Source organism: Triticum aestivum, chromosome 7A, assembly GCF_018294505.1.
Source record: "Triticum aestivum cultivar Chinese Spring chromosome 7A, IWGSC CS RefSeq v2.1, whole genome shotgun sequence".
NCBI classification, from domain to species: domain Eukaryota; kingdom Viridiplantae; phylum Streptophyta; class Magnoliopsida; order Poales; family Poaceae; genus Triticum; species Triticum aestivum.
The window spans coordinates 643,049,735-643,068,078 of NC_057812.1; the positions used below are offsets into that span (position 1 = coordinate 643,049,735).

The 18,344-nt window shown below is 44.5% G+C and overlaps 1 protein-coding gene across 6 annotated transcripts in view; it reads left to right on the forward strand.

Annotated features, from left to right (window-relative positions):
* Positions 1-17,700, forward strand: part of LOC123148896 (uncharacterized) — a 28,011-nt gene extending 10,311 nt beyond the window's left edge. For 2 of the 6 annotated variants that reach the window (XM_044568418.1, XM_044568413.1), the window contains exons 3-9: positions 13,303-13,550; positions 13,664-13,761; positions 13,866-14,063; positions 14,260-14,528; positions 14,722-16,355; positions 16,455-16,595; positions 17,026-17,700. In XM_044568418.1, coding sequence (XP_044424353.1) covers positions 16,275-16,355; positions 16,455-16,595; positions 17,026-17,502 — 699 coding nt within the window. In that variant the 5' untranslated portion in view covers positions 13,303-13,550; positions 13,664-13,761; positions 13,866-14,063; positions 14,260-14,528; positions 14,722-16,274 and the 3' untranslated portion in view covers positions 17,503-17,700. Of the gene's footprint in view, positions 1-13,302; positions 13,762-13,862; positions 14,064-14,259; positions 14,529-14,721; positions 16,356-16,454; positions 16,596-17,025 lie in introns of all 6 variants that reach the window. The other 4 variants (XM_044568416.1, XM_044568419.1, XM_044568415.1 and 1 more) reach the window with 4 other exon arrangements.
* The last annotated feature ends 644 nt before the right edge of the window (positions 17,701-18,344 follow it).

An 18,344-nucleotide genomic window follows, 5' to 3' on the forward strand; every position in this document is an offset into this window, starting at 1 on the left:
GTGATCAAGAAGTGATCCTGAAACTACTTGCGTTCAGACATAACACGAGACCGTGTTCACTTCCCGGACTCTGCCGAGAAGATACCATCACGGCTACACACACGGTTGATTCATTTTAATTAAGTGAAGTGTCAAGTTCTCTACAACCGGATATTAAAAAATTTCCATCTGCCCATAACCGCGGGTACGGCTTTCGAAAGTTCAAAACCCTGCAGGGGTGTCCCAACTTAGCCCATCACAAGCTCTCACGGTCAACGAAGGATATTCCTTCTCCCGGGAAGACCCGATCAGTCTCGGAATCCCAGTTACAAGACATTTCGACAATGGTAAAACAAGACCAGCAAAGCCGCCCGATGTGCCGACAAATCCCGATAGGAGTCACACGTATCTCGTTCTCAGGGCACACCGGATAGGTCAAGCTACGAGTAAAACCAAACCTCAAGTTTCCCCGAGGTGGCCCCGCAGGTTGACCGTTTCGGACCAACACTCAGAGGAGCACTGGCCCGGGGGGTTAAAATAAAGGTGACCCTTGGGTTGGCCGACCCAAGGGAAGGGTAATAGGTTGTTAGGCAAATGTAAAACCAAGGTTGGGCCTTGCTGGAGGAGTTTTATTCAAAGCGTAAGGAACGCAAATACCCAACCGCATCAAGGGGTTCCCATAACACCCAACCGCGTAAGAAACACAAAATCAAGGAACATAACACCGGTATGACGGAAACTAGGGCGGTAAGAGTGGAACAAAACACCAGGCATAAGGCCGAGCCTTCCACCCTTTACCAAGTATATAGATGCATTAATTAAATAAGAGATATATTGTGATATCCCAACATAACCATGTTCCAACATGGAACAAACTTCATCTTCACCTGCAACTAGCAATGCTATAAGAGGGGCTGAGCAAAGCGGTAACATAGCCAAACAACGGTTTGCTAGGAAAGGTGGGTTAGAGGCTTGACATGGCAATATGGGAGGCATGTTATAGCAAGTGGTAGGTAGCGTGTCATAGCAATAGAGCGAGAAACTAGCAAGCAAAGATAGAAGTGATTTCGAGGGTATGGTCATCTTGCCTGAGATCCCGCAAGAAAGAAGAACGAGTCCATGAAGAAGACAAACGGACGAAGTCGAACGAATCTTCACAAACGCGACATTATCGGAACTAACCCGAAGAAGCAACACGGTAAAGAAGTAAACAATATAGTAAACAACCAAGCATAAACATGGCATGATGCACAATCAAGTATGATGCATGTCCGATTTAATGAAACATGGCATGGCAAAGTGCACAAGCAAAACTACAAGTTAAGTGGAGCTCAATATGCAACGAGTTGCATATTGACAAAACACCACAACAATTATTTAGTTCTCTCCCGTTTAAGTACTCAACAACATTAAATGTTTGCTAGCATGGCAAGGGGTGAAGCAAATGAAAACTACCTATCTAGGCAAGTTTAAATGAGGCCGGAACAACAAACAACAAGTCCGGAAACTCCTCATGTGCATATTTTAGGTTTGATACTGTTCTATCCTAAACCATATTTTAGAGTTGTTAAACATGCAAGATGAATGCACCATGTTAAACTAGGCATTTTTCTACGCCACTTACATATAAAATTTGTTAAGTTTGGAGCTACGGTTAATTAGTTATGAATTAAAGCACTTTAGCATGGCATTATGCAAAATAAACACAAACAACATATTACACATTTTAAACATGTATGAAACTTGGATATTATGAAACTAGAAGAAATTCTAGTCATGTTTCATATATAAAGTTTCTACATATGATGCATTATTCATAAGTTATTATATGCATGAAGACTAGGGGTTTTTCTATAAAACCGTAAACTCTGGATAAATGGAAAAATTCATAGAACGGGAAAAAACATGACATGGGCTGAATCTGAGGTGGACTGGGCTGCGGGGATCTGCTCACGCCGGGCCAACAGAGAGAAAGAAAAAAAAACAAGGAGGCGTTGGGGGCCTCACCATGGGCTGAGGCCCAGTTGGTGGGGAGGCTGCAGGAGGGGCGCGCTAGGCCTTGGAGGTCACTGGAGGCGCGGGACTTGGCACGGCGCTGGGCCTCGCAGGCAGATCGAAGGCAGAGCGTGGTCAACGCGCGGGAGCGGTGACCCACATCGATGTAGGGGCGCGACTGAGGTCGCAACGAGCAGGGAAGCAGAGGATGCAGCGGCGCGGCTGCAGCTTGGCGTTCGATCTGGAGCAGGGAAGACAGGAGGCGACATGATGTAGAGGACGCAGGGGAGGCAGTGGCTGGTCGAGGGACTTGGGGAAGAGCAACAGCGGCGGTGCAGGGCGCGGTCAAGGCAAGCAGTGCTCGCGTCCTGAAACTGACGAAGCGGGCGGCGACAGCTTCATTCGTCTGATCGAAGCAGAGACGAGGCCCTGCGGCGGGAGGCGAGCACGGGCAGTCGGGGCGAGAGGAGCCGGCCCGATCTGGCGGCAGGGACGGGAAGGACACACACGGCGGCTCCGGTCGCAGGCGGCCATGGCATCAGGAGGGGCGCGCTCCGTTCGTTTCCTGGCAGATAAGAAAACAACCGAGGAAGGGAGAGAGATTAGAGAAGGAAGGAGAGGGAAACAGGGGAGAGAAAGAGGAGACGGGCAGTGGCGTAGCCAGCCCAATACACCAGGGTGGTCCATTAATAGAAATATTAATATAAATTATTTATTTTTCAAAGAAATGTTTATTTTAGTACATTATATACAAGCTATGAGGAAATTCCAGGGTGGTCCATGGACCACCCTGGCCACCCCCTAGCTACGCCACTGGAGACGGGTGGCGACTCATCTGCTGGGTTCGCCGGAGACGATCGGCGGCGTGACCAGAGGCAGGGACGAGGTGCTCGGGGATAGGGAGGTGAGGTGGCTTGGAGAGGCAGTGCACGAACGCGGGAGAAGGAGCTCGGGCTCCTGGCGTGGTGGATGAGGGCGACGCCCTCGTGGTTGAGGTCACTGGTGGTGGTGCTCCGGTGGCCGGCCATGGATCAAGAGGAGAAGGTCGTTGGCTCGGTGCTGAAAACGAGGGAGGTGGTCGGGTCGGCCGGGCGGAGAGGTGGATCTGGGAGGATCCCGATGGAGATGGTGAGTGGGTGGCGGCGCGAGGAGGGGAATAGGGTTAGGCTAGGGTTTGATCTGATTTAGTAAATGGGTGGACTATATATAGGGAAATAGGATTGAGGTTGGACCCTCCGATCGTAATCGGGTTGTCGAGAAAAATATAGGTTAGGAAGTCCAATTAAGAAAACGGAGATGTTTTATAGATGTTTGGGGATGATCCGGACCCAACGATGACGACTGTCCGGGTCGGGTCCGGGACAGCTTTTCGGACGCGCGCGCGAGGAGGGCCGCGGGCTGACGAGAGAGGTTAGGTTGGGCTTGGTTGTAGGTAGTGGACTGTGCAGGCTGAGAGAAGAGAAGAGAGAGAGAGAGAGACCTGACAGTAGTTTCTGGAGACCGAAAACGTCCGATGATTTGACCGACTGTATTGCCGCTATAGTTATCCATTGGGCGTCAAACGGACTCCGAATGCGATGAAACTTGGCAGGCAGCCTATCTACACTATAACAACACCACATGCCAACTTTCATCCCATTCCGAGAACATTTTTTGGCCACTTATAAAATAATATTTCGAACGTGCCTCGGGCGCGTGCAAGTGTGTCTGGGCTCAGAACGGACAACGGAAGGAACTGGGAAAACCCGAACCAGTGCAAGTTTTGAAAACATGATGACGCAATGCACATGATGACATGGCAAGATGCGACACACAAGCAAATGACACGACAACAAACAACGAATAACTGAAAGACACCTGGTGCATTGGTCTCGGGGCGTTACAGAGGCCTGTGCACGAGGTCAAAGAAACAGAAAGAGAAAGATGTGAGGAAAACGAAGAAGGAGATAAACGGAGCGAGGGGATAAGGTGGGATGCATGCGATTGCTGGGCCGTAGGATCTAACTTGATCCAACGAGCCGCGCACGTCTGGTGGAGCGTTCGGCCGGTGCGCCGGGTCGAACCGTTTCCCTTTTAAGGACCGGCAGTTTGTCTTTTCATGTTTTAGTGAAGTATGGGAAATGTTTGTGCCCGGCCGACCGTGCGATCAAGCCCATCCCACGTCTCACATAGGTCCCTACCCCACCTTATCTTATTTTTCTCTGTCTTTTTTTTCTCCTGATCCCCTTCTCTCTCAGCCGCTCGTCTTCTTCCTTCCTCCAGATCCCCTTCTCTCTCTCAGCTGCTCCTCGTCTTCCTCCTTCTAATCTCGTCACTGGCTAGCCTCAATCCCGCATTAAATCCCCACCTTCAACCTCAACGCCCATGCCCACTTCTTTCACTGCCCCCGGCTTGCAGATTCCTTCCGCCCCGGCAAGCCGGAGTTGGAAAGCCGCCATGGACATGCCATCCGTGAGGTGTTGCTCGCAGTTTCCCATGTTGGAACCGTCCATTGGAGATGCTACAACCACGGTGGTGCGACCTCCTTCCCCACTGATACAACCATCCCCTCCCAAAACGAATCTGGAAGCATTTTTTGCTCCTCCAACGATGCTCCAACCGACGACCCAAAAAGCTACAATTGTTTGATTCGAAAGATTCAACCTGCGGCATATAAAGCTTCAACCAGACACCGTGTACTGAGAAAGCTACAATCGTTCACATGAAAGCTTCAACCGTAGTTTGAAAAAGTTTCAACGGACCACCCGTGCAACCGAAAAAGCTACAACCATTCATGCGAAAGCTTCAACCGATGAAATAGAGAAGTTTCATTCGACCACTAGGAAATAAAAAAAGATACACCGTCAAATTGGGAAGCTACAACCGTTGAATTGAAAAGCTTCAACCCACTTTGTAGAAAGCTTCAACCAGATTTATAGAAAGCTTCAACCTTGCGAGTACACAACAAAAAAGTTGCAATTGTTGACATGAAAAGCTTCAACCCTATTTTTGAAAAGTTTCAACCAGAGACCAGCCACAAAAAGTTGGAACCGGCACCTCACCATTGATGCAACCAACAACTGTGATGGCTTCACGATGGAGCTGCAGTGTTGCCGAGCTCCAGGGGCAGGCGGGAAGATTTTTTATTGGGTCTGATTTGCTGCATAAGGGGGGGGCATGGGGCACCAGTGCATCAACCGGCGAGCGGTGTCGATGGCACAACGACCGGTGCGAGGTCGGACATCCTTCGCGGGGTCGATGGGCTCGCGGCCCTCTGTGCGTGCTAGAGACGAAGAAAAGATGAGTTGTGATCTGATTGTCAACGTCCCCTCAATTCAATGACTGCTAGGCGTCCGGCCGAAAGTTGGCCGGCCGGCTAGCACCTAGCATCGCCCTTTCTTAAAACTATACATTTCAGAAAAGAAAGAAGCCCATGAGAGAAAAGAGAGAAAAAAATAAACCCATAATATCACACATTCCTTTATGATGCCCTAGAACACCGCATACCCGATAACCCATTAAGGCTTAAACCTATCAATGCATCTCTAGGAAACCCCCTATTAGTCCAAAAGCTTTCCCTTATCCCATTTTCCTACAACATTTAAGGGATTCAATGTTTATTCTTCTAGCAGACCCCCTATAAATTGATCCCTTAAAAATATTTTACCAATTCTTCCAAACGCTTTTCAAACTTTACACATTAATTAAAAACTTGAACATCAGGCTACAGGTGGACGTGGGCTGCGTGCGGCGCCCACATCCAAGCCCAATAAAAACGTGTTCGTGGACACCTGCGGATTAGCGTGAGAGTATGTGGGACTTTGCAGGCTATCCCATGAAACCCACATGTGCCCACATCTTCACACGCGACCACACGGTAACTGCTAGAAGTCGAGCAATTAGATCGAGGTCGAGGTGAGCAGTAGTAGGAGTGCCGCCATTGGCTTCACCTCCATGCATCCACTCATACTGTGCCCGAGAAGCCCCATTCGCTAATGGAGGAGAGCTTAGCCGACACCGCTGCTAGCTCTTCGATCGCGAGACCGTCTGGCGTTAACGTTGTAGGATGTGATGCTGCCCATCGAGGGCCTTTGGTTACTCCCATTCAACATCCATATCAACCATGTTGCTTAACTCACTGCCTACTTCAGCATAATTTTCTTCCCATGCACACACGCTTGCCGACCGACACCACTGCTTGTGCTCTCCGCTTGGTTGTGCTACAAGCGGCGCAAGTTCGCAAGTACTAGGTGCTGCCGCCGCTCACGTAGTGTACTAGCACCATGCCATCTGGTCCATCTCAAGCGTAACTTAAGCGGGATTATATGGGCTTACAAGGGCACCGCTTAATCTTGTTCTTTGTACTAGATCATGGATGACGCGCGTTGCTGCGCCCGTCTATTTTGACTTAAAGAGTTGTTAGGGATATAAAGTAACTTGTATATAGAGAGAAGGACACATACACACAAAGAGAGAAAGAGTACAAATATTTCAGAACTTTTGTGCAATATTTATTATCTAAAAAATCTCAATGCGTTCTGGCCAGTAATACAAGTATACATTGTGGTCTAAGGGACAAATATTCTTACATTGCGTCAGGATAGATGACTGAATGTGTACTTGCTCAGATTTGAGGCTGAATCCCATCTGATCTACAATAACAATAATAGTAAAAAAATCTGAAACTTTCCGCAAAAAAAAAATCTGAAACTCAATATCACATGCCAGTGGGTTGTTGTGAAACAATGGCTCAAGTTGTGTTACATCTTAACAAGCTTACAATTGCTTACACTGAAGTACAAACAAAATATTCGTTAGTAAGGTAAATCAATTGAGCAAAATAACTACATAAGTAGTGTCCCAAGGAGAAGTGCACAACAGTTATAATTGCTCCATAAATAACATGGTGTATGTTGATGAAAGAAACAATAATAGCAACATTACCTACAGAACATATTAATAAAATGGATGTATGCATCGTCTAGATGCAGAGGCCGGAGGTCCTCCTCCATTTCTAAAAACTAAAAAAAAAGAACATTTTTGCTAGTATCCGTAAGTGAACACAGTGTGTTCCACGGAGACCTTGTTTTGTGTGCAGGTCTTGAGGGCATTGTTAAGTAATAAACTAATTAAGATGGAGACTGCAGGTCTTAATATATTACTCATTAATTAGACTCGCTAGCTAGCTACTCCCTCTGTCCGAAAAAGCTTGTCCCTCAAATGAATGTATCTAGCACTACTCCCTCCGTTCGAAAAAGTCTGTCCCTCAAATGGATGGGACAAACTTTTTTGGATGGAAGGAGTAGCTATTAGATGGCTTGGGAATGCCTCGTCTCTCCCCCGTGCTGCGGCGCCGCCCCGCACCGGGGAGCCCCCGCCCTCCTCCTACAGCCTCGCCCAATCTCCGCTCCCCTCCGCCGCCGTCGTCCGGGGCGTCACAGGGCAAAGCCCTTGTGGCGTGGCGGCGGCGGCGGTTTTGCTCGGATCTCGATCTGGTTGGGAGGCGGCGCTCCTTTCCGGCCAGATCGGCGGCGGTGGCGCAGATCGGCGGCAACATGGAGGTGGTGCGGCGGCAGCGGGGGAGGACGGCACCAGCAACGACGGATCTGGCCTTGACTCAGTCGGGCTAATTCGTTGTGCTACCGATCTCAATCGCCATCCGCGGTGAACTGCTCCTGGACTTGAACTGCAACACGAGGATGCCTGGGGCGCCGCCCCTAGGCTTGTTGGTGGTGGCCTTCTTCTTCGTCGGAGTTGGTTGGCCGGCTGGCTGTGTACGCATGGTCACGGCGGCGGTGGTGGCAGTGACCGGCGGCTTCGCCGGTCGGCGACGGCGGAACTTTGCCGGTGGCAGCGGCAATGTTCTGTCTGGATCTCGGGGCGGCGACCCTGGACGGTGGCGGCCGGTGAAGCTAGGGCTTCCCGCGGCGGCATGGCGTGGGGTAGTCCCTGTCCAAGGCGGATCTGTGACGGCGATCTGCTATGGATTGGTTCGGATCAGAGACGGTGACGAGCGCGCTGGATCCTTCTCGGCGGCTCTCACGGCTTGGCGAGGCACGGTGGGAGCCCTCCTCCTAGCACTACTAGGGAAAATCTTATACACAGAACTTTAGCTGTAGCGCGTGTTAGAAAAGCACGCTAGTGCTAAGTAGCAGTAGCGCGCTGGTGTAAACGGCGCTACAGATACAATTGTAGCAGTAGCGTGCCTGAAGATAAAAGTGCTACTACTAAAATTCCCACAACTTAGCCGATAGGCTACACATAGTAGTAGCGATCTACGTAGAACCGCGCTACCGCTACTTGTTTTGTAACAGCGCATTTACGAACAAAGGCGCTACTGCTAACGAAAATAAAATTAAATGGAAAGCAAATAAAAAAGAGAAAGGAATAGCAGTAGCGCTTGTTAAAAACGTGCTATAGCTATCATAGCAGCAGCACACTTCCTGGAACGCGCTACTGCTACTCAGCACGACGGTGTGGCGACGGTGATGATGAAGTTACCGACGTAGGGCTTCGCGTAAGCACTACGATGATATGACCGATGTGTGTAACTGTGGAGGGGGGCACCGCGCACGGTTAAGAGAAACTTGTGTGTTCTAGGGTGCCCCTCTATCCCCGTATATAAAGGAGGGGAGGGGGAGGCCGGCCGGCCCTGTAGGGCGCGCCAGGAGGAGGGAGTCCTACTAGGACTCCAAGTCCTAGTAGGATTCCACCTGGAGGAAAGGGGGAAGAAGGAAGGGAGAGGGGAAGGGAAGGAAAGGGGGGCGCCGCCCCCTTCCCCTAGTCCAATTCGAACCCAGGGGCACGCGGCCAGCCCCTTGTGGTCCTTCCTTTCCCCCCACTAAGATCCATCAAGGCCCATTAGTTCCCCCGAGGGGTTCCGATAACCCTCCGGCACTCCGATAACTATCCAGTACCTCTCGGAACTCATCCGGTGTCCGAATAACATCGTCCAATATATCAATCTTTATGTCTCGATCATTTCGAGACTCCTCGTCATGTCTGTGATCTTATCCTGGACTCCAAACAATCTAAGGTCATCAAATCACATAACTCATAATACAAATTGTCATCAAACGTTAAGCTTGCGGACCCTACGGGTTCGAGAACTATGTAGACATGACCAAAACACATCTCTGGTCAATAAAAAATAGCGAAACCTGGATGCTCATATCGGCTCCTACATATTCTACAAAGATCTTTATCGGTCAAACTGCATAACATACGTCGTTCCCTTTGTCATCGGTATGTTACTTGCCCTAGATTCGATCGTCGGTATCATCATACCTAGTTCAATCTCATTACTGGCAAGTCTCTTTACTCCTTCCGTAATGCATCATCCCGCAACTAACTCATTAGTCACATTACTTGCAAGGCTTATAGTGATGAGCATTACCGAGAGGGCCCAGAGATACCTCTCCGAAACACGGAGTGACAAATCCTAATCTCGATCTATGCCAACTCAACAAACACCATCAGAGACACCTATAGAGCATCTTTATAATCACCCAGTTATGTTGTGACGTTTGATAGCACACAAGGTGTTCCTTCGGCATTCGGGAGTTGCATAATCTCATAGTTAGAGGAACATGTATAAGTCATGAAGAAAGCAATAGCAATAAAATTAAACGATCAATTATGTTAAGATAACGGATGGGACTTGTCCATCACATCATTCTCTAATGATGTGATCCCGTTCATCAAATGACAACACATGTCTATGGTCAGGAAACTTAACCATCTTTGATTAACGAGCTAGTCTAGTAGAGGCATACTAGGGACACTCTGTTTGTCTATGTATCCACACATGTACTAAGTTTCCGGTTAATACAATTCTAGAATGAATAATAAATATTTATCATGATATAGGGAAATATAAATAATAACTTTATTATTGCCTCTAAGGCATATTTCCTCCACAAGAATGCATCAAGAAAAAGATCCGACGGCTAGGAATCCCAAGCGGTGAGGAGGCTGGGTGGCTCCTGACATTCTTATTTCTGGATAAGATGTCAAAAAACTTCTTGCATCATGGGACAAAGGAAGTAGTCAGTTTGGTCCCAATAACCATGTGAGAGCCATTTGGCCGCATATATAAATGATATAAAAGTAACATGAACATGCCAAAAATTATAGATATGTTACATACGTATCAATAGGCAGCCAGGTTGGCGTTGAAGGGCGATAGGAGGAAGAAGATGGCCGGAGGAAGGAGAAAGAACCACAACAGTAAGATTCTCATCGGATGGCTCTCAAGGTCGATTGACGTCAACAAAATTCAATGCAAAAAATTACATATAGACAGTCCCCTAGTATTTGCATCCCATGAAAATACCAGACATACATAATATGATTTAAATATGTCATATTTGCATCAAAAATATGATTTAAATATGTCATATTTGCATCAACAGGCGAAAGCCCTCACTACATATATATATGTTTGATCACGTCTTTGAGACATATGGGGCACATACCAGCACTCACCTCGTCAAGAAGTTTCTCCGTACTTGACCAATATAGGGCTGATAGGTTAATGACATCACGACAGTCCACCTTCATGTTGAAGCTAAAGTCAGATCCTACAACCCTGTTTTGGCAAAACAATGATAAGTCCAAGAACACTATTAAATCATCACTTGTGCCCCCAACAAATACCAGCAAGGGTGTTAAGCTTATTGGCTTGTTGATTGTACACGATATTAATGTGTAAAGTTGAAGGATTTTTAACTATATTTTAGGCATAAAAAATAACTAAAATAAGCGTGTGTGTATTGGTTGATGGAAGGTGTTTCTTATGAAAAGCCTGCTCCGGGATCATAGTTTCACTAATAGTAACTCTCCGTAAGATAAAAGTGCAATAAATATAACATAGATATGTGAGAATGAAATATTTCGTGATCATACTAGAATGTGTAAGATGTGTTGATACTATATATGAAGTATATCCATAACTCCACGACATAACATCTGTATCTATGATAATACTTCAACCTTCAACCAAGATACCATATGCGTATTGTATTACGTATTTAAGCATAGCACTACCTTAAGTAAGATGACATATCTATATACACAATTTCATTAGAGGCATCGTGCAACCATTTATCGTTAGTGACAATAATGCAATACAAGCCTTTTCCACACTTATCATCACCACAATACTTTTCTTGCAATGCAAGCCTTTTTCACAACTAATGCACACGACTCCCTCTACTGATTAACCCATCGAAAATGATCATGAGAAGACATATAATCAGAGATGAATATGAATCTATAAATGAAGCATAAGCATCAGCACAATTTGACATAAAGTAATAATTCATCACATGATCAACATCACCGCAAAGAATACATCGGATGGACCAGAATCATGATAGGTACCTCATGTGGCAATTATATTGAACATTGAACAACAAGAGGGCGAGATTACATATTGTCTACTGCCATGAACCTGTAGTCCAGGGATGGTCTACTCACAACTCATATTGAAGCAGTGATGATTGTTGATGAAGACAATGTTGACTTCCCTTTTGGCAGAGTACTAGAACAAGAATGTAGATGAGATCACCTTGAATCGCAAAGTGACAACAATGAAAAACACTCAATAAAGACAAAGGGTTTCAAGGTATATAAGTTATAAGCGCCGAATATGGAGCCAGGGGAGTCTTGGCAGACCCAGTCACCTCAAGGCTTTAGGCACCCGAGGAAGACAGCTGGCCTCCTTGGGGTTCCCCTTTGCTCTGGTCTGGTTCTCCTGGTCCCTTTTGACTTGAAACTTGGCTCTGTATGTCTTTCCCCTTATAAATGCTACTCCCTATCTTCACAAATGTAAGACGTGTTGGATATTTTAATATGGGCCACATACAGATTGAAATAAGTGAACAAACACACTAAAACATGTCTATGTACATCTAATTCAGGAAAAAGCTAGAACATCTTACATTAGCGAACGCAGGGAGTAATATTTCCGTATCTAGACTAATCTAAGACAAGAATTCTGAGATAGATACATCCGTATCTAGACTAATCTAAGACAAAATTTTGGGACGGAGGGAGTATATTAGTACAAATGAAATTAACATCTTTACATATCTATATCTATGCCTACTAATAAAGCAATGTGCGTTTTGCAAAAAATTTCCTCCGTTCACCGCTGAAAAGATTTTTTTTATCTGATGTGGTACTAAATTCTTATGCATTTGTCTGCTAGAAAAAGAATGTTCGTACGTGGGCCGCGCGCTATGGCCCAGTGAAGCGAGATCACTTATTTTTCTGCCCACGCAACAGGGAAAATTCTATTTTCTGCAGTGGACGACAAATAGTTGGAGTTTCGCACAAGACAACCAATAATGGGCTGGCCTTTTTTGCCTTTTTCTGTGTTTTCCTTCTATTTTTATTCTCCTTTCCTTATCTCTTTTTTTCCTTATAAGTTATTTTTCTTTTAGAATTTATTTCGTAAATTAAAAATACTTAGAAAACGTCAGAATAAAAAACCAATTTGGGAAAATGTTCAGAATTCCAAAATGTTGATGCTATTTTTAAAAATATTCGGAACTTGCAAAAAGTTTCCCATATTTCCAAAAAATTATTGTTTTTCTAAATTGTTCGAGATTTCTAAAAAGAAAATGCTCCAAATTCGAAAAATATTCTTGTTTTAGTGAAATTTTCTAAACAAAAAATAATGTTCGTTTATAAAAGATGCACATTTTCTAAAAATCTTATGAATTTTCAACACATGTTCCCCTTTTAAAAAAATGTTCATTTTTTTATAAAAAAGTTTCTGTTTTCAGAAAATATTTGTGAATTTTAAAAAGATGTTCCCTTTCATATTTTGTTCGTGTTTTTTTGAAAGTGTACAGAATTTTAAAAAAATTGTTCAGGATTTAAAAAATTGTTCATATTTCCTAGAATATTCAGAAACATCATACCTTAAAATCCCCTCTATTGAAGGATTGAAAGTAAGAGTAGATTGAATAACTCATGGGCCTTCTCTGGCGTACGATGGACGAATAGAAAAATAACGAATCTTCACACGCGGCAAACCGAGAAACTAAATGTTCCTTTTTTTTTTGTGCACACAGGGTTTTGCTTGCACATATAATTCTCACTGACTTTAAATGCATATTATTTTATCTCTCGTTGCAACGCAGGGGCATATGTGCTAGTTTGATACTAATATGGCGTGAACAACACAAAATTAAAGATAAATTTAGGACGTATGTCAATATCGCCAAGTTTACTCCATGCTCATTCCTGAGCATTCAAGATGATAAATAAACGTTAATTTTGTATGGATACTAGTAAAATTAAACGACTGACACCTAAACTATTTTCACAATTTTCTAGTACAAGTATCACGTCCGCGTCCAACGACAACGACGTCATCAACATGGCGCGCCCACGATCGCGGCTCCATCGCCGCCGTCATCCACAACCACACCCGGCGCAACATCGAAGCTCGTGCGTGGTAGCGGTCTACTACTACCTCGGACGAGCAGCTCCGGCACCTTCACGAGCGCAGCGCGCCCGGTGGTTGGCTCTGCATGCATGCCCATCAGATGCTCGGTCAAATGCTGAAGACCGGATTTCGAAAGGTAAATTTTATTGAGCAGTAGACCCTTTTCCAGAGAATCCCGTGCCGTGCCAGGATGGGAAATCCTTCTCATGTTGAAAAGCCAAGCATGCATCCTTCTGTTGTTTTGGCCAGTCCCCTTGATGGTACCACCCAGTCTTCAGATTCAGATGACTGCTACATAACGCCAGGAAAGATACCTGCAGTAAAATATTCTGCTGATGAATTTTCAGGTTAAGTTGTCTAATAAAACCAATTGGTTAGATAACACTAGGAGTGCCCATTAAATTGTTATTACAGGTTGATCTCTTACTCCTGAATTCATTTTTTCCAGCAGAATATAGTCCATCTGAATCTGATTCTGTGGAGTTGGACAATGTTCATGTGCTTTCAAAGGATTATGTCTTATCAAGACGATGCCATCTCACAGGAGAACAAATGGAAGAAATTGAAGCGTTCGTCTCAAAAATTCAATCTGAACCCGGTGCTTGTGGTAAAGATGAACAAGACCAATGTGTCCGACTACCCTGATCTGGTATGTTAGGTTCGAACTCTATAGGAACTGCTAAATTGCCTGCGGTTACGTATGCCTCTCTTATTGACACTTTAATTGTATAAACCCTGAAAGATACTAATGGAACAATGAAACGAATATTTGTTACTGAACCAACGGTAATTGGTGTTCATAAGCTACGGCAGCATTGTATATACCCCATCTGTCTTTTAATCAGGTAATACATAAGGAGTACGCGGGTGCATACTTTCCACCCAGAACTTGATTTGTCACACTCAAGGTGCCTGAGAATAGCAAGGGTTGGCAATGCAAAATCTGCATTAGACCTGATGGCGGACACAACCCTTATTTGCGTGACTTTGTCCCTGACAATCATGTTCGGGAGGGAGATCTCTGCCTCTTCCATCCAATCACAGAGGTTGAGGCAACAAACTTCACAATTATGGTCCACCTGCTTTGCAAAGCTGGAAGAGCTCCCAAATCAAGGTAATGTTCAAGAAACAAGTGTATAACTGTATTCTGTTGATGTTTCAAGAAATCTCATATTTCAAGCAGCTCTCTGTCAGGATGGTACCAGACAGTTAACCATCAACGAGTGGAATTTAGAAAAGTTGCACTGTATTTATTTCCCTGTCATACTTGTTTTTACAGTTCATTTTACTGTTGAAATTCTTGACAGGAGATAATCCACATGAATGTGCATCTATCTGCTCAGATCAACGGGAGACTTCCTCCAAGCTTCATTATGTCTTATCAAGTAGGCGCGGACTGGATGAAGAAGATGTGGCTGAAGTAGATGCTCTTGTTACGAAAATTCAACCTGATATCACTTTTCTTGTGGTTCAAATGATGAAGAGCAATGCCAATGGATCACAACCTTCTCTGGTAACTAATCTTGTTCCTATTGTGCAGTGGGTAACTCTATTGTTTTTGCTTGAGATTGAATAGTGCAACACATATTGATTTGTTTCAAAAATAGCTTTTTGTAAGATTCACAACTAGCACCTCTCATTTCACTAATAATCTTGATGTGTTCAACAAATAACTGTCAATTGGCACATGAACATTTTTTGGTTGCTCTGTGAGCATATTTTATTTTCTCCGCACTGATTTTTGGTTTATGCCATATGCAATTAGAGTTGTGGTTTTCAAAGCTTCGTCATAAGAAAAATAATGATTCAAACGGATTGTGATCTGCCTATAATAATACTACCTTTAAAGAGCTTGTCACTCAAAGGCAGCTGTGCTATACTACCTCTGTCCGGGTTTAATTAGTCCCCCTTGTATTTTGAATCAAATTTTGATCATAGATCTAACTAGCAGAACACAAGTTAGATGCCACAAAAAATCATATTGTCGATTCATATTTGAACAAAAGTTTCTAATGGTACTATTTTTACTGTATCAAAATTTGACCCAAAATACAAGGGGACTTAATAAATCCGGACGGAGGAAGTAGTTGTTTGTTACTCCCTCTGTTTCTTTTTAGTCTGCATATAAGATTTGGTCAAAGTCAAACTTTATCAACTTTGACTTAGTTTATAGAAAAAAACAGCAAGATTCATAATATGAAATCAATATTCTTAGATGCATCATGAAATTAATTTTCATACCATATAGCTTTAGTATTGTAGATGTTGATATTTTTTCCAACAAAGTTGGTTAAACTTTGCAAAGTTTGATTTTGATCAAATCTTATATGCAAACTAAAAAGAAACGGAGGGAGTACAATTCTCTAGCAACGATCAATAGCCTGTATGACGTCACATTATTGTCTTTTCCTAAAGAACACAAGAGATGAATATAGGCATAAGTTATCAATAAATATTTATTTTCTTGCTTACATGTGGAGAGTGAATTGCAAAAAACTCGACACTTCAGGCTAGGTTTGCAGGAACCACACATATACGAAACTGTGCCAAAAAGCACTAATTTTTTTCATAATTTTTTGCAAAAAACACTAGTTGCTTGTTTGGACCGTTTTAAGTGCGTTTATGACAAGGGGGGCCCGCATCCGTCGACGTGGCAACATTGTTCACACGACAACGCCGTTAGACGGCGTTACACGCCGCTGGCGCACTAGTTCGAGCCGGGCGGGTCAAACACCCCGAAGCGGCGCAGGCCCACCCCCCAGCCCTCACTCTCTCCCGTCCTTCTCCCTCTCTCTGCTCCCGCTCGTTCACCGCCGCCGCCCCCTCCCACATCTCCGACCGTCGTCGCTGCCGCATTGCCATGGTTTCCTGGTCTGATGACGACAGCAGCGAGAACTCTCACCAGTATGCCGACTCAGCTTCAGACAAGGGCATCATCAAGGTGAGTTGCTCGAGCTCAAGCTAGGGTTAGGGTTGCGATTTGGGGATTTTTCTGTTGAGCTTGATCTGAAGTTTTGTTGCCTTTCCTTTGCACCTCCAGATCCTTGAGACCATCGATGACTCCGATTTCGAGGGCACTGAACCTGATGTGTTGTGCAATGAACACTCCCTGCTAGCAGAGAGGCGTGTTGCTTTCCAGGGCATCCATACTGGCAGGAGGTTCTTTGCTTGTGATGTGAAGGTATGTGCCAAATTTATGCTAATATGGTCACTGTTTAGTACTGATTTTATAGTTAGCAGATCTGGTGTGCTAGTTGCTCAGTGAGGTCATTGTTTATATGTGAGCATGTGTAGAGTGTTGTCAGCAGATCTGGCCTATTAGGTAGGTTGCTAATTAGTTATGTATTTTCTGTGATAATGGGTTAGGGAGGTCATTGTTTATATGCCAGTATGCGCATAGGGTTGGGAGCACTGGTTGAGACTTCTTACTTTATAGCATGTGGATTAGTGAGCACTGTAATTGTTTAACTCATTGTGTCATATAGCTAGCTCATACATGTTTGTTTAACTCATTCTGTTACTTTATAGCATGTGGATTAGTGAGCACTTTACACCATTTGTTACTTTGTAGCATTGTGTTACTTTATACCTGTTTAACACTAAAATTACAGGAGGGAAGAAACTGTGGGCTAGTTGAATGGGTTGATCCATTTTGGCCAGCTACAGTGGAGAATGCATTGATCAAGTTGTGGGATAAGTATGAAGAGTGCAGGAGGAGCAAGATGGAGGACAATCTAGAAAGCTCATTTGTTGTTCACAATCTGACACAACAGAAGATCAAGCTGCAGGCAAGTTATGAGAGGTTGGTTGAAGATGTCAACGGCCTTTTGGATGCCCTGGAGCAGAGGGCTCAGATGGAGAGAGGTAAGATGCAGAACAAACCTGATGAGAGCAAGCTGCAGGAGAAGTATGACATGCTCAAGAACCTGACAGTTGCTCAAGCCAATGTCATTAGGAACATGAAGTTGAAGCTTGCTGAAGAGAAGATTAAGTTGCAGGCCCACATTGATGAGCTTGAGAAGGTTGCCGAGCAGACCAAGCTGAAGCTGAATGGGATCAAGGCCATCTTAGATGAATGGGCAGTATAATGTAATATGCTGCTTATTAGTACCACCAGCATGGTTATGGGATGATGAGTACTATAATTATGGTTATGTAATGACTACTATTAGATGAATAATCTAGTAATATCTGAATTATGGTTATGTAATGTACCTATTTAGCATTAAGCACTATCATGTAATATGGTACTTATTAGTTATGATTATGTATGAATCTTCCAGTTATGCTGAATCTGATGCTATTGGTTGGTTGGTTTTGACAATGCCTAGAGACCCAAGACTCACTTTGGTGGGTTTTTCAACGCCGAGTGACCCTAGACTCACTTGGTTGGTTTTGTCAATGACGAGAGACCCTAGACTCACTTTGGTGGGTTTCTCGATGTCGAGTGACCCTAGACTCACTTGGTGGGTTTTTCGACGCCGAGTGACCCTAGACTCACTTTGGTGGGTTTCTCGACGCCGATAGACCCTAGTGTAAGTGCATCTAGTGCCACCCCTAGTTGGTTTTGGAGTATTGACGACAAACCTGGTTGAGGGACTAATGTGTTTGTGAGAATTGCAGGATAGCATAGGTAGAAGTCCCTCATTGATTCAGTTTTCCTACCAGAGATGACCCCTAAAAATGTATGAAGACATTGAAGTCAAAGCTGGTATGTGAAGACATTCACATTGAAGACTGTGACAAGAGAAGACATTGCGTGAAGACTATGGAGCGCGAAGACATAGTTGTTTCGTCGTTCTTTTTCTTCTTTGTTGAGTCATAGGAACCACCGTACTGTTAAGTGGGGTCCAAGTGAACCAGTCAGAATGACTGAAGTGATGCTTAACCAAAATCCTATGTCTTCGAGCGAAGACAATGAGAGCAAATC